The sequence below is a fragment of the Oncorhynchus mykiss genome, chromosome 1, assembly GCF_057628025.1.
Source record: "Oncorhynchus mykiss isolate SJ-2025 chromosome 1, ASM5762802v1, whole genome shotgun sequence".
NCBI classification, from domain to species: Eukaryota; Metazoa; Chordata; class Actinopteri; order Salmoniformes; family Salmonidae; genus Oncorhynchus; species Oncorhynchus mykiss.
The window spans coordinates 87,041,158-87,066,369 of NC_143022.1; the positions used below are offsets into that span (position 1 = coordinate 87,041,158).

Sequence of the window (25,212 nt, forward strand, 5' to 3'; positions counted from 1 at the left end):
TCTCCAAGTTGCAGCAGTTATATTTCAAGCTTTTCATGATTCATGTTTAGCCACAGGTCTATGATGAATCTTGTTACCGTGACCGTAAATGACCCCTAAACCTGAACATATAACCAGAGAGGAAGAAGCGAAAGGGTCCACTCCCGTCAGTCTGTCCACGCGGGAATAGTGATAAGCAGACTGCATGGCTTCCCGCCTTTGGGACAACGACTCACATTTTTAGGGGGGAGACAAGAATGTCTCATCATTATATACAGTTTCTCTGATATTTATAAAAAAAAAGTACCCGTATGTAATACGCGTGCGCGCCACTGATACGCATGCGCGGTGACAGTTTTGCATCTATCGTCGCCGGTGCATTCACAGAGCAGGAAAGTGGAACAGCAGTGAGGACAATTTGTTTCTGTAACGTTAATGTAATTAAAATTTTACAGGTACAGTTCTGATGGTTTTGGTACTGCAGAATGCAATTATTGGTGCAAAATTTGAATCTCCATCAGCCTTGCTGTTTGCTACCATTCAGACAGCATTATGTGTGTTTTGCCTTGCTTAGGCCTCAAGCTAGCGACGTTTGTTAACGTTGCTTTGAAAACACAACGCAGGAGTCATTATAGCTAGCTAAGTTAGCTATATATCGCCGTTAACAAGCCAACAATATGTTAGCTAGCCTGTGGCTATTTATAGCTAAAGGCTAACCAGGTAGCTAACGCTAGCTAAAATCGGCAAATGAATTACCTAGCTAACGTTATTTTGAAAACAAAACCCATGAGTAGTCATTATAGTTAACTAACGTCTAGTTAGCAAGTTGGGTACCTAGCTAACTATAATCTCCGTTAGCAAGTAAACCCAGCCAAAGTAAGCATGTTAGCTAGCCTATAGCTATTTATTAACTGCTAACCAGGTAACGTTAACGTTTATTAATATCGGCAAGTGTCGAGCAAACGCATTAACATAGCTAGCTTAGCAACAAGTACGTTTACTGAACTCTACAGGGATCTAAACTCGCTAGTAACCCAAATAGTACGCCAAATTCATGAATGTGAATTTGAATTATAATGCTTCTAGTAATTTAAAAAAAATGAATATCATGAATTTGGCGTACTATTTATAGGGATAACTTAGGTACGGTTAGTTAACCAACTAACAGTAGTTAGCGACAGTTGCCAGCAGTTACTATAACGTTTTGCTTGCTACGAATTGCTTGTTTGCCCATTCCGTTGTTGCTCGTCCCACTACTATCCTGCTGAGTAGAGGCAGCTGTCAAGAGGCCAAACGTTGTTTTCGTTGGTTATGTGTTGCTAGTTAAGTATTTTATTAGCTGCAAGTAAATCTGTAACAATCTTCTCCTGGTATAGTTTGTTTTTGTTGCTGGCTGTCAATGTTTGTGTTCAAAGCAAAGCTACATGTCAAATGAAGAAGCCTTATATAAACAGGCCCATTTCCTGTTGTATTGACAGGATATAAACTTAAATTGGTTCTGTCAATACACCTAAGCTCGAGCCTTGACTCATGGCACAGTTTGGGGGACAGAAGAACCCTCCGTGGGCGGCCCAGTTTGCTGCCACAGTGGTGTCCCAGCCCGGCCACTCAGGACAGTCCCTGGACCTCAACAGCATACACTGTGAGTTTGACACCTTGCTGAATACTATACTCTGTGCTCATTGGTGGGATAAAATGAAAGTGTGGTTGAGGGTACAGTGCTTGAAGGAAACGGCATCTCGGACTTGGATCTGTTTGGCAAAGTTTGTTGTGGAGGAGATTCAGTGGTCAACTGGACATTCAAAGATGTTAAAAGTACTCTTGTTTCTCGTTCAACCCGTCTTTCTATCACTCCATTCCTCTCGCTTGCTCTACCTCCTCACTCCATCCTCTTTCTGAATTATTCTATTCCGCGCCCTACTCTCTCCTGCAGCTCTAGGTGTGCAACAGCCATCTCTCTTGGGTGCGTCTCCCTCTATGTACTCCCAGCAGTCAGCCCTGGCTGCAGCCTCCCTCAACTCCCAGTCGGTTGCCGCTAACTACCAGTTGTCCCAGCAGGCTTCAGCCCTGCAGCAGCAAGCCGCAGCCGCCGCCGCTGCAGCACTGCAACAGGTGAACTACACTAGGATCAGCAGGGCAGTGTTCAGTTTGGCACAATGTAGCTAAACATTCTCAAACAGAATATGTTAACATTTGTTGTTATTGAATAAGCTCAGGTAGTAACTCTGTTTTCGCACCAAGTGAACACAACCCAAGAGTCCCCAAAATGGTGGGGAGATACCCCATTGGTTGGTCACAGCTAATTTTACATAAACTTTTTTGATTTTGTTTACTGAAGAAACATTCTCAATGATAAAACCTAATTTGGGTCAGACAAACAGATTTGGGAAACAGTGAGTTACATAGCTTGGTGAGAGGCCATACCTCACTAGACTTGAAGAAGCTGTGTTGTTGTAAAGCCTGTTCTGATTTGTGGGTGAAGTGATGAACTGATTCAACTTGTAAAATCCCCCACCATCAGACAGACCTGTGTGAACACTTTAGATGCTGAGTGAAAGTCTGACCAAAATAACCATTTTTTTTCTTCACTACTCTAGTTTTTTTTTTTTTTTTTTTTTCCCTCCACCTTTATTTAACCAGGTAGGCAAGTTGAGAACAAGTTCTCATTTACAAATGCGACTTGGCCAATATAAAGCAAAGCAGTGCGACAAACAACAACAGAGTTACACATGGAATAAACAAAGTCAATAACACAATGGAAAACGTTTATATACAGTGTGTGTCAATTAGGTAAGGGAGGTAAGGCAATAAATAGGCCATTGTGGCGAAATAATTACAATTTAGCAATTAAACACTGGAGTGATAGATGTGCAGAAAATGAATGTGCAAGTAGAGATACTGGGGTGCAAAGGAGAGGGGAAAAAACAGTATGGGGATGAGGTAGTTGGATGGGCTATTTCCAGATGAGCTATGTACAGGTGCAGTGATCTGTGAGCTGCTCTGACAGCCGATGCATAAAGTTAGTGAGGGACATACGAGTCTCCAGCTTCAGGGATTTTTACAATTCGTTCCAGTCATTTGCAGCAGAAAACTGGAAGGAAAGGCGGCCAAATGAGGAATTGGATTTGAGGGTGACCAGTGAAATATACCTGCTGGAGTGCATGCTATGGGTGGGTGCTGCTATGGTGACCAGTGAGCCGAGATAAGGCGGGGCTTTACCTAGCAAAGACTTATAGATGACCTGGAGCCAGTGGGTTTGGTGACGAATATGTAGCGAGGGCCAGCCAACGAGAGCATACAGGTCGCATTGGTGGGTAGTATATGGGGCTTTGGTGACAAAACGAATGGCACTGTGATAGACTGCATCCAGTTTCCTGATTAGAGTGTTGGAGGCTATTTTGTAAATGACATCGTCGAAGTCCAGGATCGGTAGGATAGTCAGTTTTACGAGGGTATGTTTGGCAGCATGAGATTAATTTAATTTTGGATTGAAGATGCTTAATGTGAGTCTGGAAGGAGAGTTTACAGTCTAACCATCTAGGTATTTGTAGCTGTCCACATATTCTAAGTCAGAACCATCCAGAGTAGTGATGCTGGACGGGCGGGCAGGTGCGGGCAGCGATCAGTTGAAGAGCATGCGTTTAGTTTTACTAGTGTTTAAGAGCAATTGGAGGCCACGGAAGGAGAGTTGTATGGCATTGAAGCTCGTCTGGAGGTTTAACAGTGTCCAGAGAAGGGCCAGAAGTAAACAGAATGGTGTCTGCATAAAGGTGGATCAGAGAATCACCAGCAGCAAGAGCGACATAGCTTCTGTTTGGGCACAGACCTGAGTAGCTAGGCGGGCTGGGGACATGGCGATTCAGACAGCTAGTGAGCCGGGGCTAGCAGAAGGGCCTTACTCGGACATCGCGACGGAAGAAGCCCCCTCGTGCGGTTACGTCGGCAGACCAGTTCTGATGGATCAGAAGGGGTCCGTGTAGTAAAAGGGTCCAGGCCAATTGGCATAATATTGTTAGTAGCCCAAGAATTTGACTGATGGACCTCTTCAGCTAACATTCTGCTCTAGATGGCTAGCGGGCCGCGGATAGCAGATGGGCATTCAGGGGACGTCGCAACGGAGGTGCCTGTTGAAAAAACCCCTCGGGCGGATTACGTCGGTAGTCCAGTTGTGATGGATCGGCGGTGCTCCGTATCGGCAATAAAAGGAGTCCAGGCCAATTGGCAAAATCGGTAATGTAGCCCTTGGGACTAGCTGATGGACCTCTTCAGCTAGCCGGGAGATGGGTCTAGCATAGGCTAGCTCCAGGCTAATTGGTGCTTGCTTCGGGACAGAGACGCTAGCAAGGAGTAGCCACTCGGATAGCAGCTAGCTAGCGGTGATGATCCAGGTGAAAAGGTTCAGAGCTTATGGTAGGAATCTGGAGATATGGAGAGAAAGAAATCAGACATGTGGAATCGCGCTGTGTAGACAGTTGTCCGGGCTAAAGGTTAGCTGACGACCGCAAGCAGTGGCTAGCTGACTAGTATCTAGTTAGCTTCTGTTGGGGGGTTTCGGTTCTAAAGTAAAGAAAATAGCAGATCCATACCACATTGGGTGAGGCGGGTTGAAGTTGATGTTAACCTTTCTGATCTCCCCATCCCGGATCCGGGTTCGTGAATACAGACTCAAGCTCATTACCATAACGCAACGTTAACTATTCATGAAAATCGCAAATGAAATGAAATAAATATGCTAGCTCTCAAGCTTAGCCTTTTGTTAACAACACTGTCATCTCAGATTTTCAAAATATGCTTCTCAACCATTGCAAAACAAGCATTTGTGTAACAGTATTGATGGCTAACGTAGCATTTAGCATTAGCATTCAGCTAGCAACATTTACACAAAAAAACAGAAAAGCATTCAAAAAAATCATTTACCTTTGAAGAACTTCAGATGTTTTCAATGAGGAGACTCTCAGATAGCAAATGTTCAGTTTTTCCTGAAAGATTATTTGTTTAGGACAAATCGCTCCGTTTTCTGCGTCACGTTTAGCTATGAAAAAACCCCTGTATCCAGGATTGTGTAAATCTATCAGCAAGCTCATTAGCATAACACAACGTTAACTATTTATGAAAATCGCAAATGAAATGAAATAAATATGCCATCTCTCAAGCTTAGCCTTTTGTAAACAACACTGTCATCTCAGATTTTCAAAATATGCTTCTCAACCATAGGAAAACAATAATTTGTGTAAAAGTAGCTAGCTAGAGTTAGCATTTCGCGTTAGCATTTAGCGTTAGCATTAGCGTTAGCATCCAGCACGCAACATTAACAAAAACATAAAAGCCTTCAAATAAAATCATTTACCTTTGAAGAACTTCTGATGTTTTCAATGAGGATACTCTCAGTTAGATAGCAGATGCTCAGTTTTTCCAAAAAGATTCCTTGTGTATTAGAAATAGCTCCATTTTATACATCACATTTGGCTACCAAAAAAAATCCATAAATTCAGTCCTCAAAACGCAAACTTTTTTCCAAATTAACTCCATAATATCGACTGAAAACATGGCAAACGTTGTTTAGAATCAATCATCAAGGTGTTTTTCACATATCTCTTCATTGATACATCGTTCTTGGACACATGCTTTCTCCCCTGAATCAAATGGTAAAGTGGAAGCAGCTGGCAATTGCGCACCGAATTCGACGCAGGACACCAGGCGGACACTTGGAAAATGTAGTCTCTTATGGTCAATCTTCCAATGATATGCCTACAAATACGTCACAATGCTGCTAAGACCTTGGGCGAACGACAGAAAGTGTAGGCTCATTCGTTGCGCAATCACAGCCATATAAGGAGAGAATGGAAAACAGAGCTTCAGAAATTCTGCTAATTCCTGGGTGATGCATCATCTTGGTTTCGCCTGTAGAATGAGTTCTGGGGCACTTACAGACAAAATCTTTGCAGATTCTGAAACTTCAGAGTGTTTTCTTTCCAAAACTGTCAAGTATATATGCATAGTCGAGCATCTTTTCGTGACAAAATATCGCGCTTAAAACGGGAACGTTTTTTATCCAAAAATGAAATAGCGCCCCTAGAGCTCTAAGAGGTTAAGAAAATATAAATATTTGCGAGGAAAAAATATATATGAAAAGATATATACACAAGACAAAGACGCCTGACTGCTACACCATCTTGAAATCACATGTAGTTGAGCATGGAGTCACTTAACTGTTCAGTAAATAGTATTCCCTTCAAATTGACATCACTCAAATTAACCACAACAGAACTCAAGGGCCATTTCCTGAAATTGAATTCAAAGAAAAAGCTGACACATTTAGACTAGCTAGTGTTTTTATCGATGTATCACCTGTCACATCTGAGTCGTACCTTACGCTCTTGAGTCTGTCTATCCAGACAGAGCATCAACATTTTACATGTACGTTTTAGTCATTTAGCAGATGCTCTTATCCAGAGCGACTTACAGGAGCAATTAGGGTTAAGTGCTTTGCTCAAGGGCACAGACAGATTTTTCACCTAGTCGACACAAATTCAATCCAGCGACCTTTCAGTTGCTGGCCCAACGCTCTTAACTGCTAGGCTGCCTGCCATTCCTGTCATTGAACTTTTTCTCTGTCTCGTCTCTCCTATTGTTTCAGTCTCAAATGAACTCGGCCCTGCAGCAGTATCAGCAGCAACAACAACAGCAGCAGCAGCAGCAGCAACAGCAGCAGCAGCAACAGCAGCAGCAACAACCTCCTCCACAGCAGCCTCCTCCTCAACAGCTCTATAATGTACCCCATCAGGTGAGACATGGCCAATACACCAAGTGAAATACTGTTGCTTGGATTGTAAATGAATTAGAGCTTGTCAGCAAAACTGTCAGTGTCAGAACTTTAAGAACACTGAATGTTCTAACCCAGAGCAGCCAGTTCATATCACGTCAGGTAGACCACTCACTCACTCAATGGGTTTCACTTAAGTAAAATACATTTGCCTCACTTTGTTAAATCAGATTTGTTTTAGGCTGGAGCACAGTTTACCTTTTATTCTCTTTGACCTCGTCCAATGTAGTATTTGTTTGATATATTTTTATAGGGGCAAATTATTGATGTACAACTCTGAATCACCAACTTATCTTGAAAAAGACCTTGCTGATGATGCTGGTCGCTTGATATGTATCAAATCAAAAAATATATTGTTTACTCAATGAAATACCAAAAGTATGTGGACACCTGCTCGTCGAACACCTGCTCGTCGAACATCTCATTCCAAAATCATGGGCAATAATATGGAGTTGCTCCCCCTTTGCTGCTATAACAGCCTCCACTCTTCTGGGAAGGTTTTCCACTAGGTGTTGGAACATTGCTGCTGGGCCTTGCTTCCATTCAGCCACGATCATTAGTGAGGTCAGGCACAGATGTTGGGCGATTACGCCAGACTTGCAGTCAGCGTTCCAATTCATCCCAAAGGTGTTCAATGGGGTGGAGGTCAGAGCCAGGCAGGCCAGTCAAGTTCTTCCACACCAATCACGACAAACCATTTCTGTATGGACCTCGCTTTGTGCACAGGGGCATTTTCATGCTGAAACAGGAAAGGGCCAGCCCAAAAATTTTGCCACAAAGTTAGCACAGAATTGTCTAGAATGTCAATGTATGCTGTAGCGTTAAGATTTCCCTTCACTGGAACTATGGAGCCTGGTCCGAACCATGAAAAACAGCCCCAGACCATTATTCCTCCTCCACCAAACTTTACAGTTGGCACTATGCATTGGGGCAGGTAGCGTTCTCCTGGCATCTGGTGAAGCGTAATTCGTCACTCCAGAGAACGTGTTTCCATTGCTCCAGAGTCCAATGGTGGCTAGCTTTACACCACTCCAGCCGACGCTTGGCATTGCGCATTGTGGTCTTAGGCTTTTGTGTGGCTGCTCGGCCATGGAAACCCATTTCATGATGCTCCCGACAAACAGTTATTGTGCGAACGTTGTTTCCAGAGGCAGTTTGGAACTCGGTAGTGAGTGTTGCAATCGAGAACATACCCTTTTTACCTGGCCTTCCCCGTTAGCTTGTGTGGCCTACCACTTCGAAGCTGAGCCGTTGTTGCTCCTATACGTTTCCACTTCACAATAACACCACGTTCAGTTAACCAGGGCAGCTGTAGCAGGGCAGATATTTGATGAACTGACTTTTTGGAAAGGCGGCATCTTATGACGATGCCACGTTTAAAGTCATTGAGCTCTTCTGTAAGGCCATTCTACTGCCAATGTTTATCTATGGAAATTGCATGGCTGTGTGGTCGATTTTATACGCCTGTCAGCTACGGGTGTGGCTGAAATAGCCAAATCCACTAATTTGAAGGGGTGTCCACATACGTTTGTATATATAGTGTACTTATTGCAATATCTGTGTGTACCCCATCTCTTCAGCAACAACATACAGACTTATACGGGGTAAATTATTTATGTGCAGCTCTGAATCGCATTGATTTAAGAACGGTCATACTCATGTAGGGCTGGACGACAAACAGTAAAAAAAGATACCGGTATTCTTATTTTTTTATATTTTTTATAAATGTAATCTTTATTTAACTGGGTAAGTTAGTTAAAAACAAATTATTATTTACAATGACGGCCTACCCCGGCCAAACCTGGACGACGTTGGGCCAATTGTGCGCAGCCCTATGGAGCTCCCAATCACGGCCGGATGTGATACAGCCCTGATTTGAACCAGGGACTGTAGTGATGCCACTTGCACTGAGATGCCTTAGACCGCTGCGCCACTTCATTCACGGACCTTTTTGGATTTTTACTTTACATAATCACTCAAATTTTGTTTTGCCAATCTGTTTTAAGCACCAGTAAGAAACTTCTGACAGCTGAGAACTGCTGTCTAACTTGCTAGCATAACAAGTCAACAACTTCGGGAGGGCAACCGTGCCAAATATACCCTCGGAAATTGTCCGACTACCCCTAGTGGTGAAAGTAACAACTGCAGCTGAAGCTGATAATACAGTCTAACACGGAACCCAAACCGGCTGCGTGCGTGCGCCATCGTGCATACATTTATTTTGTCCCCCTACACCAAACGCGATCACGACACTCAGGTTAAAATATCAAAACAAACTCTGAACCAATTCCATTAATTTGGGGATAGGTCGAAAAGCATTAAACATTTATGGCAATTTAGCTGGTTAGCTTACAATTGCTAGCTAATTTGTCCTATTTAGCTAGCTTGCTGTTGCTAGCTAATTTATCCTGGAATATAAACATTGAGTTATTTTACCTGAAATGCACAAGGTCCTCTACTCCTCCAATTAATCTACACATAAAACGGTCAACCGAATCGTTTCTAGTCACCTCTCCTTCCAGGCTTTTTCATCTTTGAACTTAGTGGGGCAAAAAAGTATTTAGTCAGCCACCAATTGTGCAAGTTCTCCCACTTAAAAAGATGAGAGAGGCCTGTAATTTTCATCATAGGTACACCTCAACTATGACAGACAAAATGAGGGGAAAAAATCCAGAAAATCACATTGTAGGATTTTTAATGAATTTATTTGTATGTACATGGTGATTGGCATCTAAACTTTCATAGTATTACTACAACGACTGGCAACACAGTTCGTCTTTCAGTCACCCACGTGGGTATAACCAATGACGAGATGGCACGTGGGTACCTGCTTCTATAAACCAATGAGGAGATTGGAGATGCAGGACTTGCAGCGCGGTCTGCGTCAGAAATAGAAAGGACTTCTATTTTAGCCCATGGCAACTCAGACGCTTGTGAGCAGTGTGGGTGCAATAATTGAATAACATATTTTTCTACATTTATTTTGCAACGCTCTCGCATGCGACGTGAGCGGTATTGTCAGGGTATAAGAGGAGAGTGAGAATAATTAAAGATTTTTTAAAACGAAATATAGGCATGCTAAGACAAAATAAATGTGGAACAGTGTGTAAATGAAAACAAGTTAGTCCAAGAAAATAAGAATTGTATGAAAATGCTGGACTATATCAAATGTTCTATGCAAATAGAAACCGTTGGTTGTGTACCAGAGTTTGAGGCTACAAAATATCATTTATATTCCTATGTAAAGTTCTACAAATAGGATTCACTGTCAACTTTGTCTTGTTCTTTTTGGTATAATTATTTTTACAAAAAAATGATTGAAATTTTGAAAGCAACAGAAGTGGAGCTGCTCCGACTAGCCAACAATCCCTTGGTTGTCCCTTGAGTCCTCCCACACCCCCATCTTAATCTCCATCCCTGGCCAACTGCTTCCCTGGCTTAACCTACTCAAACCTATTAACCTGATGTGAGTTGGAGTAAAAAACAGAAAAACGAAACAATAACCTGCAAAATAAAACATAGACAGACGTACAATACGTTCAGCAGGTACTGGTATGGACAGATAGACAAGAAAGGAAAATTAATTAATGGTCCTGTGCAGTTAGTGTTACTTATTTTAGACAAAATTGTGAATGGTGCCAATATTTTGTTTCGCATCTGTGTATTTTACCCTCTTGTCAGGTCTATATTATTCATAATGCATATTTATATATTTTATTATTCAGAAACATCAAATACAGTCAAAAATAAGAAATTCAGTGATATGATAGTGTGGACATATCACCCAGCCCTATACTCATATGTATCAATCAACTGTACTGTTTACTCGATTAAGTACTTATTGCAATTTCTACGTGTTTGTGTGTACTCCGTCTCTTCAGCAACATCAACAACATACAGACTCATACGGGGTAAATTGATGTTTGCAATTCACACAGACAACTCTGAATCGCTTTGATTTGAGAAAGGCCATAATCATTATGTGTATCAATCAACACTGTACTGTTGACTCATTGAAAGTCTTGTTTGTGTACCCTATCTCTTTAGCAACATCAACAACACACAGACTTATACGGGGTAAGCAGCAGCAGGTCACAGCCGCAGCACAGTCAAATCACAATGCCCTTCATGCTTGGTGCTAGGATGGGGAATGTACTCTGTTCTACAGATTCTGTCAGTATTAACTTCTCGACTTCTCTCAACCTCTGTCTTTCTCTCCTCTTTCCTCTTTCTCACTCTCCTCTCCTTTGCCTCTGTCTCGCCCTCTCTCTCCTGTTTCTCTCTTCCTCTCTCCTGTCTCTCTCGCTTCCTCTCTCCTGTCTCTCTCTCTTCCTCTCTCCTGTCTCTCTCTCTTCCTCTCTCCTGTCTCTCTCTCTTCCTCTCTCCTGTTTCTCTCTTCCTCTCTCCTGTCTCTCTCGCTTCCTCTCTCCTGTCTCTCTCTCTTCCTCTCTCCTGTCTCTCTCTCTTCCTCTCTCCTGTCTCTCTCTCTTCCTCTCTCCTGTCTCTCTCTCTCCTGTCTCTCTCTCTCCTGTCTCTCTCTCTCTTCCTCTCTCCTGTCTCTCTCTCTCTTCCTCTCTCCTGTCTCTCTCTCTCTTCCTTTCTCCACAGCTCCCCCAGCCCCAGCAAGCGCTGATTTCACAGGTAGGATAATTAGGAACAAACTAGTCTCTGGTACATTTATTGCAGCTTTTAGCTAAAGTAATGCCACTGACGTCAGCTTGTCTTGAGGGTAATTATTTAGTCCAACATAATAGGTCTAAGAAGATGCCATTTTGTCATGAAAATTCCAAGAGCTCTCTTGTTATACGTAGGTGGTGATTTTGGAATAATGCGATACAATACAACCCAAAGCTATTGGGGAAAGAATTGTGACAACATCCTAACGCCACCTTCTCTCCTTGCCTCCTTTTCTGATGCCTCCGCTGATGTTGAAAGAACTGGAGTGGTGAAAACAAATTCCCGGTAGGCATCACTTTACAAGTTCCATTTTTTAATTTTATTATTGATTTATTTATTTTAAATTAAAAAACTTTTTCTCCCCAATTTCGTGGTATCCAATTGTTAGTAGTTTCTATCTTTTCTCATCGCTACAACTCCCTTACGGGCTCGGGAGAGACGAAGGTCGAAAGTCATGCGTCCTCTGAAACACAACCCAACCAAGCCGCACTGCTTTTTAACACAGCGCGCATCCAACCCGGAAGCCAGCCGCACCAATGTGTCGGAGGAAACACTGTGCACCTGGCGATCTGGTTAGCGTGCACTGCGCCCGGCCCGCCACAGGAGTCGCAGTGCGCGATGAGACAAGGATATCCCTACCGGCCAATCCCTCCCTAACCCGGACGACGCTAGGCCAATTGTGCGTCGCCCCATGGACCTTCTTCATAGCATACAGCCAAATACAATGGGACGTGTATGGCCACAGTAATAATTAACACCTCTGGTAAATGAGAAGACCCGCTATGGGACATTTGATTAGAATAGACACTTCCAGCAGTTCCATTGTTAGACACACGTTTTGAATTTAGTGGGCTTGATTAGGGTTGCAAAATTCTGGTTACTTACCCAAAATTCCAGTTTTATGAGAAATCCTGGCTGGAAGATTCCAGCTTTTCTGCTTAATCCCTCCTGATTCCACGAATCTTCTAACCAGGTTTTCTGGAAAACCTTGATAATGTTGGAAAGTTAGCATAGTTTTGCAGTCCTGGCGTGATACAATCCACACATTTAGGACTAATAGGCAGCGGTCCAAACACCCTATCCCCTCAGCCCTCAAATTAAGTGGACAATTCTGATGACGTATCATGACGTCTGATGAGTATACACTTGCAGGTCGAGGGAGGAAGGAATTATTTTTAAATGGACTACTCTTGGCCTGAAATTCGTCACTCTTTGATCCCGCAATGATTGTGTTTTCAGCCACTGGTAGCTTGTGGGTGCTTTATATGCTCTACAGTCAATTATCAGTGCATGTTTACTAATATTAAATATGTGATTGCATGACAGCTAGATAATTAATTACCTAACTAACGTTAGCCTGTCCAGCTGGAACTTCTGAAGAATGGAAATGTTTTATTTCTACAATTTCCAAAAGATAACCAAACAAAAACATATATACTTTTTACGAGACGTGTTTGTGCCGTTATGTGCATTAGTAGCACCATTTCTAACTTATTTACATTCGTTTTTACTTCTTTCGACTTCTCCTTCGATGTTGTTTTGAAATTTTCGCTGACTTTTCTTAGCGGATGTACAATCGTCGCAAATTGAATTATGGGGAGTTTCAGGCCCTGGCGTGAACATAATTGTACACTCGTAAAGCCGACTAAAAAAGAGGGCTGAGGGGCTTACGTTACAAACTTCCCTTGCTTGGCTAATCATTTGGACCGCCCTCCAAGATGGAGGTGGGGATTCGCCCAAGGGCATAAGGCGAGGGTAAGTGGGCGAGGGTGTGTCTTTTAAGTGTTTGGACCGCAGCCATAGAGAAAGTAGGAGTAGGGTGAAGTTGATTCTGACCTATAACTTTCCTCCTCCCTAGCCCCCTGTGGCTCTCCCCACCAGCCTCTCTCTGTCCAACCCCCAGCAGACAGCCCAGATCACCGTGTCCTATCCCACGCCTCGCTCCAGCCACCAGCAGCAGAGCCAGCAGCAGAGCCAGCAGCAAAGCCAGCCCCAGAAGCAGCGCGTCTTCACCGGCGTGGTCAACAAGCTGCATGACACCTTTGGCTTTGTGGACGAGGACGTCTTCTTCCAGCTCAGGTAAGTGTCCAGTCTCTGCCTCTAGCCCAACTCCTCTCAGATCTCCACAAGTCCATAGGGTCTAGAAGTCCATTTTGGATTGGGCCACAGAAAATTTAGCTAGATGTTTCACATCAAGTGTCTCATTAATAGTTTCCTTTTTTTTGGTGGGTTTCCTATATTTTGCTGGTTGCATCCCTAATTTGTGTACCATTATTCAAAGCATAAATGTCTTGTTTCAAGCCTCTATATGTTGCAGTTTCTAAAGCATTTCCAAGTGGGTGAATAATGGGTGTTGTCTCCACAGTGCGGTGAAGGGGAAGACCCCCCAGGTGGGCGACAGGGTCCTAGTGGAGGCCGTGTATAACCCCAACATGCCCTTCAAATGGAATGCCCAGCGCATTCAGACCTTACCTCAGCTGGCCAACCAATCGGTGAGCCTCACCTTAGCCTCCACAGCCACCTGGGTCACATTCAGTAGACTTGAAGTGAAACTGAAGAAAACTTTTGTCACCCCACTGAACATGATGCTGGTGGCCCTTAGCCAGTGACATCTTACACCTCAATTTGAGTGCTTCCAGGGTTTGGTTCCAATTTGATCATTAGCTCTCTCTCAGGGATGCAAACTCATCACTTTTCGGCGATGGGTAATCCACGTAAATCGCGAATGTGGGTGGGGATTGTATGTTTCTCATATTGAAATCATTGACTAAGCACAGATTGCTTCCCTACACTTCCTACAATGAGAATTTCAGAGTTCAGATATTCTTTCTCTCCGTCCGCATCCATCAGGTTTAATATGTCATTTAGCCGTAATGACAATCTGGAGTATGCAGACATTGATTTAAATACTTCTGTTACATTTAATTATTGGAGTGGCTCGCAGTGCGTGTGAAGTAGATACACTATCTTGTAATTCCACCTGTAAGAGCACAGTCCAGTCTGACTTCGCTGTTACGCAGCCTCTGACTTCCATAAAGGTTGAACAGAGTAGGAGCAGTGACAGTCCTGCTTGCACCTTTGCACCTACATGTTCCATGTCAACTTTTTGGGCCCTTGCCAGTTTGCATCCCTGTCTGTCTTCCCGTCTGCCCTGGTTGACTCCATCTCTCAAATGGAAATGTAATGTAAGCCTACAGTATAGATGGCACCATTGCTGTATTCACCCCCTGATCTTAGAGGGGGGGCCTCAATTAGTGCAGAAGTGAAGTTTGAAAGTGATCAGATTGGAATCCAGCCCTATGGTTGTGTATCTGTTATTAACCATTTTGTTCTCCACCCTCCTCTCCTAGCTTCAGCAGCAGCCCCAGTCCTTACCTCCAGTTCCCCCACAGCTAAGCAGCTTCTATGCTGACCCGGGGATGCATCAGCGCTACTCAGACATGCACCCCGTTGGCATGGACAGCAGACAAAATGTAACCCTCGTCCTGTCTCACACACCTCTCTATGGGCTGCCCCCTCCTATTCTCTCTCTCCTCTCTTCTGTCCTTTCTGATGCCCGTTCTTCTCCATCTTCTTCTTTTCTCCTTCTGTTATCTCTCTCTTCTCTTCCGTCTTCTCTCTGAGTATTAATTTGTTGTTTTGGACCAGGATGGCTTCCTGATCTTTTAAAGTGCATATGATATATCGTTGAATAGTATTAGAAATACATTTTCTTTTTTATCTTTGGGCCTATTGTCTTTCAGAACATTTTTCAGAAACACAAATTAATCCCAATCTACATTTCTCTTTACACTGGGCTTCTCTAACGGTGACGTCCGTCAATCTCTCAACGGGGGAGAGTGCTTTTTTCAAGGTGCTATCCATAAGATGTCCTGTCATTGTTCATTTAGGCTAATGAGAGAGTCCCATTGAGATAGTAATGCTTTTTGTGTTTTTCTCTTACATTTTGAGACTTTACAGTAGTTAAAGGAACAAATACTAAGATTTCTTGGATTTCTTACAGAAGGCACTTTGACATACTTTTTCTTCGCTTCTAACCCTTTCCTTCTCAATGTTATGATCAATACATGATTTTCATACATGATATGCACTTTTTTACCATACGAACAGGGTAGGAACGACCTATCAAAATTGGAAAGATTCTCCATACATCTCACAGATGTTTTAGAACTTGACCATTTTGTAGTTGTCCCCTTCCATGAAATCGGGGAGGGGACAGTGGATCTGTCTCCGTCCATACATTCGTTTGTATGTTAGTCACACACAATATCTCAGACAGCACTGGCCAGATTTTGATGGAACTTGAGTCTTGCGATAAAGATCCGGCATATAAAAAAAGTATACTGACTGGCCAGATGGTGCCACTATGACAAGAGATTGAAAATGCTAACTTTGAAAGGTCACCATCACACCGTTTGACCTAAAGCAATGAAATTCGGTACATAGGTCCCTTTCCTCACAATAAATACATTTGCCTCAGGATTTTTCACCATTTAGTATTTTGAGAAATACACTTAAAACGCTACACTTTTGACACCGAATGATCTACTCAAAACTTGATATGTGACATCTATGGACAAAGGTCTCTCACCTCAATATTTTCCAGACTAGTACCTAAAACAAGAAGGCCGCTATTAACCAATAAACATTCACGTGAGTGTGGTCTGGCATATAAATCAGTCAAGGGTATTCGTATTGTAACACAATTTGGTACACATGTTGTCAAGACTCAACATATTGCAAGAATATTCATATCAACCACCTGGTGGCACTATATAAAGGGCACATGATTATATCTCTTAATCTATTTGACTCGGAGTGCAGAAATTTGGCAACACATGCTCAGGGAGATGTGATGCTAACCCACGCTATATCTGACACCACTGGCCCGATTTTTACAAAACGTGAATGATGAGTCTTGCCGTAGATATCCGCCATTTAGAAAATAGCATTAATTTGCCCAAGGGAGGGTAGGGCGCTACATCATTTGTGGGAGACAACATGTTTACTGTTGCCTTGTTTCTTCATGGAACTTGTCCTTGTCGATAATGCTGACCGAAAATATGCTACTTCGGCAGAAGTTTTCTCGTTTTTTGACAGAATTTAGTCATTGTACTTCATTGACGTCTAACCAAACCTCACTCCTCTAGTTCTGTTTTGCTTTAGCACCTGGTTACCTGTTGGGAGCGGCACAAACCTCTGGTTCATTTGGTGCATGTCCTCTATGCATAATGAAGCATATTTCTTAAACTAAAAGCTCCTATTTGGGACAAGAAATCAAAACAAAAAAACCTTACTCTGATAACAGCATACGTCATGGAACAGCCCTGGGATAATGCTAATCTCTCCTCTCTCCCCCCCCTCTCCAGAGTCAGCCTGGAGGCCCCAACATGATGAAACCGGGTCCCAACATGCCCCAGTCTCTGCCTCCCCCCAACACTTTCAGTGTACAGGCCCAGGGACCCCCTCCCCTGCTCCAGGCCCAGTTCTCTGCTGCCTCCCTGGCCCCGCTCCTCCTGAACCCCCCTCCGCCCCTGCTGTCACAGCCACCACCCAAAGGTAGTGGGCTCTATGATGACGATTAGTGTTTCTCCCTTGCGTTTGCTTTGAGTTGCTAGCTTGCTACTTCTGCAGAAAATAAAGACATTTGGATTTTTAATGTGTGTTTGCCCGTCCCTCTAGATGTGTTCTCAGGAGGTCTGCTCCAGCCCCCAAGGAGGATGATGCCTCAGCCAGTCAGGCGCCTGGACCCCTCCCCCCGCTTCCCCAACCGCAACGACCGCCCTGAACTCATCCTCAGGACCAAGGATGAACGCAGTCGTGAAAGAGACCGTGAGCGCAGGAGGTCCAGAGAGCGCTCTCCTACACGTAAACGCTCCAGGGACCGTTCTCCGAGACGTGACCGCTCCCCCCGCCGCCCTCGCAAGGTGGTGCCTCGCTATACTGTCCAGTTCTCCAAGTTCAGCCTGGACGGGTGGGTCAGCCATTCATTATGATGATTGATCACTTGCAGCTTTTGATTTGATACTATCTCTGAGTCAGGGGTCAGTTTACTTCAGAACTTTGTGTCTAGTGAACTGTATATATTCAAGGGGTATTGGAAACCTCTCTGGGCCTTTCTTACAGTTTTCATACAGCTTTCATTCTGTTTCTGATAGTTATAAAGAAAGTGCATATGAGGTCAACTAAGTTTGTATAAAATATGTTTGGTAATTGATCAAACAAACAATGTGTGTTGTAGCTGCATGGAAGCGGATCCCAGGTGCTCTTCGTCCATTCTAGAACCATTTGCAGTGACTGTACATTAGGGAGAAAGGTACTATTTTCTCTCCCTGTTCTGACAGAACTATTTCTCTCCCCTCCAGTTCTAACTGTGACATGATGGAGCTGAGGAGACGCTACCAGAGCCTGTACATCCCCAGTGACTTCTTTAATGCTATGTTCACCTGGGTGGATGGCTTCCCCCTGCAACGTCCCTTCCAGTTCGGCAACTACTGTAACTTCCACATCATGCACAAGGAGGTGGACTCTCTGGTCAAGAACACTGCTGTGCTGGACCCACCTGATGCCAACCACACATACAGCGCTAAGGTGGGGTATTCACACAGACGGGCTGCATGCAAGTGTACACACACCAGGGTTTCCGTTAGGAAAATGTGGCACCAGACATTTGACCGGCAGCATTTTAATTGACCAGACATTTGACCGGCAGCATTTTAATTGACCAGACATTTGACCGGCAGCGTTTTAATTGACCAGACATTTGACCGGCAGCGTTTTATTTGACCGGCAGCATTTTAATTGACCGGACATTTGACCGGCAGCATTTTAATTAACCAGACATTTGACCGGCAGCGTTTTAATTAACCAGACATTTGACCGGCAGCGTTTTAATTAACCAGACATTTGACCGGCAGCGTTTTAATTAACCAGACATTTGACCGGCAGCGTTTTAATTAACCAGACATTTGACCGGCAGCGTTTTAATTAACCAGACATTTGACCGGCAGCGTTTTAATTAACCAGACATTTGACCGGCAGCGTTTTAATTAACCAGACATTTGACCGGCAGCGTTTTAATTAACCAGACATTTGACCGGCAGCGTTTTAATTAACCAGACATTTGACCGGCAGCATTTTAATTGACCAGACATTTGACCGGCAGCGTTTTAATTGACCAGACATTTGACCGGCAGCGTTTTAATTAACCAGACATTTGACCGGCAGCGTTTTAATTGACCAGACATTTGACCGGCAGCGTTTTAATTAACCAGACATTTGACCGGCAGCGTTTTAATTGACCAGACATTTGACCGGCAGCGTTTTAATTGACCAGACATTTGACCGGCAGCATTTTAATTGACCGGACATTTGACCGGCAGCGTTTTAATTGACCAGACATTTGAGAAATTTAACGGACACACATGCATCACTAGCCTATGTCAATCTACTAAAGTACAAATGTTTAGTCTACCTAATCTATTTGTCAGCTTGTCGAGAAACAAATAGCCTATTCCAAACAGACTCTGGGACAGTTATGGGATGATAAATCCCAAATTCATCCAACCAGTATGCCTAGGCTACATTAAAAAACGAAATGTTAAAAAGCAATGAGTCTGATGCAACAGATCACAATGTTTAGCTCAAACTATTATTTCTACACATTATAAGCGCGACTGTTCGTTCAATAATGCAATTAGCGGGAAACCGTCAATGTCAAAAGGGCACTGCACATGCGAGCGGTTTCATGTGACGAATATGAAAATATACCCGTTAGAAAGGCAGAAAAAAAAGAAAAACAGCTTCTATCTCAAGGCCATCAGACTGTTAAACAGCTTCTATCTCAAGGCCATCAGACTGTTAAACAGCCATCACTAACATTGAGTGGCTGCTGCCAACATACTGACTCAAATCTCTAGCCACTTTAATAATAAAAAATTGGATGTAATAAATGTATCACTAGTCACTTTAAACAATGCCAGTTTATATAATGTTTACATTCCCTACATTACTCATCTCATATGTACAATTGATGTCGGAAGTTTACATACACCTTAGCCAAATACATTTAAACTCAGTTTTTCACAATTCCTGACATTTAATCCCTGTAAAAATACCCTGTATTAGGTCAGTTAGGATCAGCACTTTATTTTAAGAATGTGAAATGTAAGAATGATAGTAGAGTGATTTATTTCAGCTTTTATTTCTTTCATCACATTCTCAGTGGGTCAGAAGTTTACATACACTCAATTAGTATTTGGTAGCATTGCCTTTAAATTGTTTAACTAGGGTCAAACATTTCGGGTAGCCTTCCACAAGCTTCTCACAGTATGTTGGGTGAATATTGGCCCGTTCCTCCTGACAGAGCTGGTGTAACTGAGTCAGGTTTGTAGCCCTTCTTGCTCGCACACGTTTTTCAGTTCTGCTCACAGATTTTCTATAGGATTGAGGTCAGGGCTTTGTGATGGTCACTCCAATACCTTGACTTTGTTGTCCTTAAGCCATTTTGCCACAACTTTGGAAGTATGCTTGGGGTCATTGTCCATTTGGAAGACCCATTTGCACGTCTCCTTCCTGAGCGGTATGACGGCTGCGTGGTCCCATGGTGTTTATACTTGCGTACTATTGTTTGGACAGATGAACGTGGTACCTTCAGGCGTTTGGAAATTGCTCCCAAGGATGAACCAAACTTGTGGAGGTCCACAATTTCTTTCAATTTATCGACCGGTTATGATTTTTCAACGCCGAATCCGATTATTGGAGGGCCAAAAAAGGCTGATACCGATTAATCGGCCTATTTTTATTTATTTATTTGTAATGACAATTACAACAATACTGAATTAACACTTATTTTAACTTAATATAATACATCAATTAAATCAATTTAGCCTCAAATAAATAATGAAACATGTTCAATTTGGTTTAAATAATGCAAAAACAAAGTGTTGGAGAAGAAAGTAAAAGTGCAATATGTGCTATGTAAGAAAGCTAACGTTTAAGTTCCTTGCTCAGAACATGAGAACATATGAAAGCTGGTGTTTTTTTAATATGAGTCTTCAATATTCCCAGGTAAGAAGTTTTAGGTTGTAGTTATTATAGGAATTATAGGACTATTTCTCTCTATACCATTTGTATTTCATTAACCTTTGACTATTGGCTGTTCTTATAGGCACTTTAGTATTGCCAGTGTAACAGTATAGCTTTCATCCCTCTCCTCGCTCCTACCTGGGCTCGAACCAGGAACACATTGACAACAGCCACCCTCGAAGCAGCGTTACCCATGCAGAGCAAGGGGAACAACCACGCCAAGGTTCAGAGCGAGTGACATTTGAAACGCTATTAGCGCGCACCCCGCCAACTAGCTAGCCATTTCACATCAGCCTAATCTCGAGAGTTGATAGGCTTGAAGTCATAAACAGCTGCTGGCAAACGCACAAAAGTGCTGTTTGAATGAATGCTTACGAGCCTGCTGGTGCCTACCATCGCTCAGTCAAACTGCCCTATCAAATCATAGACTTAGTTATTACATGATAACACACAGAAATACGAGCCGTAGGTCATTAATATGGTCGAATCCGGAAACGATCATCTCGAAAACAAGACGTTTATTACACTCGCATTTTATCTAACGGGTGTCATCCATAAGTGTAAATATTGCTGTTACATTGCACAACCTTCAATGTTATGTAAAATTCTGGCAAATTAAAATGAAAATTCGGCCCAAACTGTTGCATATACCCTGACTCTGCGTACAATGAACGCAAGAGGAGTGACACAATTTCACCTGGTTAATATTGCCTGCTAACCTGGATTTCTTTTAGCTAAATATGCAGGTTTAAAAACATATACATCTGTGTATTGATTTTAAGAAAGGCATTGGTGTTTATGGTTAGGTACACATTGGAGCAACGATACGCACCGCATCGATTATATGCAACGCAGGACACGCTAGATAAACTAGTAATATCATCAACCATGTGTAGTTAACTAGTGATTATGATTGATTGTTTTTTATAGGATAAGTTTAATGCTAGCTAGCAACCTACCTTGGCTTACTGCATTCACGTAACAGGCAGGCTCCTCGTGGAGTGCAATGTAATCAGGTGGTTAGAGCGTTGGACTAGTTAACTGTAAGGTTGCAAGATTGAATCCCAGAGCTGACAAGGTAAAAATCTGTCATTCTGCCCCTGAACAAGGCAGTTTAACCCACTGTTCCTAGGCCGTCATTGAAAATAAGAATGCGTTCTTAACTGACTTGCCTAGTTAAATAAAGATTAAATATAGGTGTAAAAAAATATATAAAAAATTGTGTCCAGATTGTTATGAAAACTTGAAATCGGCCCTAATTAATCGGCCATTCCGATTAATCGGTCGACCTCTACATGAGATGAGTAATGTGAGGTATGTAAACATTCTTAAAGTGGCATTATTAAAGTGACTAGTGTTCCATTTATTAAAGTGGTCAATGATATCAAGTCTGTAGGTAGGCAGCCGCCTCTCTGTGCTGGTGGTGGCTGTTTAACAGTCTGATAGAAGCTGTTTTTCAATCTCAAGGCTATCTCTGTGTTTGTAAACTTCTGACTTCAACTGTGTATACTGTACTCTATACCATCTACTGCATCTTGCCTATGCCGCACGGCCATCGGTCATCCATATATTTATATGTACATATTCTCATTAATTCCTTTACACACGTGTGTGTAAGGTAGTTGTTGTGAAATTGTTAGATTACTTGTTAGATATTACTGCACGGTCGGAACTAGAAGCACAAGAATTTCGCTACACTCGCATGAACATCTGCTCACCATGTGTATGTGACCAATACAATTGGATTTGATTTGAAAGAGAGGAGCTCTAATAGGCTACTTTGAAGCAAGGTAAGACATGCCTCATATGTATTAAATGTTTTCTAATTGCATACTGCCTCCAGCTCATTGCAAAGTGGTGTGACCCGCTGAAGCTTGCCTTCTGTTGCCATTTGATGCCACGTTCAAAACAACTGAGAACTCTGAAGTCTTGTGACCTTAGTGTGTTCAAGACAATTGGGAACTGGAGAAAAGAACAACGAGATCCTACTGGGAAAAATCTGTTTGAACGGTCATCCAACTCAGGAACTCTGGCCTCTTTCTAGAGCTCCGACCTGAAGATCGCTGGCATCATGATTTGATCTATTTCCCAGTTGTCTTGAAAGCACCACAAGATGCAGCAGCAGCTCTTACGCTGTCTGACAGATTTTCCACTAAAAGGCTCTGTATCTGTATGCTGTACGAGTGTGATAAATAAGATGCATAACCAATATACTGTACACAAGCTCTAATTTAATTCCACTAAATAATGCAAATTAATCTATAGACCGATAAGCATGACCAGTCAAATTTATTTCCATCAATGAAGAGGATATAAAGCAGTCTTCTTCTCCCAGACAATTCGCCGGCAGCAATTTTATCTGCTTTTTTTTTTTTTATGCGGACGAAAGCCGGCTATTACTGGCTAACGGAAACCCCGACACACACACCTGTTCAGCGCTATGCTGTGATACACACACCTAATACCACTTACAGCAATAAGGTAGTCCACACACAAACGTTCACACCTTGACTTGTCCTGTCTGTTGTCTTGTGTTGAATAGGTGATGTTGCTGGCCAACCCCAGTCTAGAGGAGCTCTACCATAAGTCCTGTGCTCTGGCTGAGGACCCCCAAGAACTTAGAGACTCTTTCCAGCACCCCGCCCGCCTCATCAAGGTCAGTTAGGTGTCAACCACTGGTTCGTACAGTACGTAGTAGTTATGAGTAAGTTGCATAGCTTAGGCTTCTTTTTTTTTTTACTTCTCTTGTTTCTCTTTCCAATTTCTCTGTCCTTCTGTCTCTGTTTCTCTCTCAGTTCCTGGTGGGGATGCGGGGTAAGGACGAGGCTATGGCCATCGGGGGCCACTGGTCCCCCTCCCTGGATGGAGTGGACCCTGAGAAGGACCCGGCTGTGCTCATAAAGACAGCCATACGCTGTTGTAAGGCCCTCACAGGCATAGACCTGAGTCTCTGCACTCAGTGGTAAGTCCTGCTCTCCTCTTCAACCTCCCTTCTCTCTTTTCTGTCTCTGTGGTTTTTCTCTATATAACTAGACCTGTGGTAATATCATTACCAAAAAAATACAAATGGTGACGGTCCGTGATGGTTTTCTCACCTTCCAACGCTTAATATCGATATCTGACACTTTGGATGGGTGCTTTTTTTTGTTGGTTTGTTTTTTGGACGTTAATGACTATGATTCTGTCATTTGATTTGCCTCTTAATAATTTTTTGTTTCGCAATATGTCCCGTTGGCTACGGTATGATGACGTCCTGCTTTTCTCCATCTTTGTATATCTATGTGGGCGGATGAATGAGTGATTGATTCTGTGGCTCAAAGAGCAGTCTCCCGGACCAGAAGACACCACAATAACCTTTTTGTGTTGATTTTTTTCCCCCTTTCATTCTGTTAAATATCTTACATATTTAACTTCTTGCTTTCACTGTCCTGTCCTATGATTCTGTGTCTTCTCTCAAAAACTCCCCTCCGCGAAGTCGCAACAGAGAAATACTGAGCTTTAATTGGCTGAAGGCGAGGGTTGGGGCGGTTTTGGGGGTGTTACCAGGGGTGATGTTTTTCTGTTAAATTGACCAAAATGGCCACCGTTACCCCTGACAACCAATGGAGAGCTGCGGACTGGGTTCCGTTATGCTAATTGTGTGTTCTGTGTGTTGGGGGGATACTGTAACAAGTTCAAAAGTCATTTGGGGGAATGTAGCCTAGGCTAGCCCTAGCCCTGTTTTTAAGAGATGTGTGTCCCTGACTGGAATGTTTCTTTCCAATGCGCCTTCTTCCTTTGCGACAGGTATCGTTTTGCAGAGATTCGCTATCATCGCCCTGAGGAGACTCACAAGGGGCGGACAGTGCCCGCACATGTGGAGACAGTGGTTTTGTTTCTCCCGGATGTTTGGCATTGTCTTCCTACCCGCTCAGAGTGGGAGGGGCTGTCGCGGGGACTCCGGGAGCAGCTGGCTGAGAAGCTGTCCGCCGAGAGGAAGGAGGCTGATGGAGAACAGGCACTGAACCGCTAATCCCTTTCTTCTCATTTCCCCTGCTTCTCACAGGACCAACACAGGCACAGGATATTCACTAGACACAACAACCCCAGATACACACACTACATATGTTATACACACCTAAATACACACAATGCAGGCAGAATCCTGAACTACCATACCCCCTTTAGGTTCAGTTCCTCTCCTACCGTCCTGCTACCTGCTCCTACCCCCACCTTCCCCGCCCTACACCCCTCCCTGCCCTCACACTCGGCAGACACACAGTGGAAGGAGACTAGGTTGTATCTGATCGATACCGCCGCAACTGGCCAATCAGCTTCCAGCTCTAGAAATGTCTCATAATTGGGTACCAAACTGGATATAGCTTAAGTTTTAATTTGCTTGTGTTATTATCACATTTAATCAAAAATGACCCTGCTTGGAATTGTCTACTTGCAAGTGGGGTGGTTAAAATGACATTTGATTCTTTGCTTGGAACCACTGAGGATTCTACTGGAACCTGCAGAGCCAGTTGCGTTGATGTGTGTATGTTCTAGATTTTGTTTCCTTTTTATAATAATTTGTTAACTTCAACATCTGCTGAATTCGAAAGGAGAGAAAATCCCCTCCCCTAAGTTCTGTCTCTTGTCTGTCCCTGTTTTTGATTGGA

The 25,212-nt window shown here is 43.1% G+C and overlaps 1 protein-coding gene across 15 annotated transcripts in view; it reads left to right on the forward strand.

Annotated features, from left to right (window-relative positions):
* The first annotated feature begins 133 nt into the window (after nt 1-133).
* Nucleotides 134-25,212, forward strand: part of LOC110530876 (cell division cycle and apoptosis regulator protein 1) — a 37,374-nt gene continuing 12,295 nt past the window's right edge. The window contains exons 1-17 of one of the 15 annotated variants that reach the window (XM_036987259.2): nt 134-434; nt 1,458-1,621; nt 1,913-2,091; nt 6,617-6,763; nt 10,684-10,713; nt 10,850-10,879; nt 11,411-11,443; nt 11,738-11,764; nt 13,338-13,558; nt 13,845-13,971; nt 14,830-14,952; nt 16,849-17,038; nt 17,162-17,453; nt 17,845-18,070; nt 23,109-23,222; nt 23,362-23,528; nt 24,353-24,563. In XM_036987259.2, coding sequence (XP_036843154.2) covers nt 1,510-1,621; nt 1,913-2,091; nt 6,617-6,763; nt 10,684-10,713; nt 10,850-10,879; nt 11,411-11,443; nt 11,738-11,764; nt 13,338-13,558; nt 13,845-13,971; nt 14,830-14,952; nt 16,849-17,038; nt 17,162-17,453; nt 17,845-18,070; nt 23,109-23,222; nt 23,362-23,528; nt 24,353-24,563 — 2,229 coding nt within the window. In that variant the 5' untranslated portion in view covers nt 134-434; nt 1,458-1,509. The remainder of the gene's footprint in view (nt 435-1,457; nt 1,622-1,912; nt 2,092-6,616; nt 6,764-10,683; nt 10,714-10,849; nt 10,880-11,410; nt 11,444-11,737; nt 11,765-13,337; nt 13,559-13,844; nt 13,972-14,829; nt 14,953-16,848; nt 17,039-17,161; nt 17,454-17,844; nt 18,071-23,108; nt 23,223-23,361; nt 23,529-24,352; nt 24,564-25,212) is intronic. The other 14 variants (XM_036987272.2, XM_036987280.2, XM_036987288.2 and 11 more) reach the window with 14 other exon arrangements.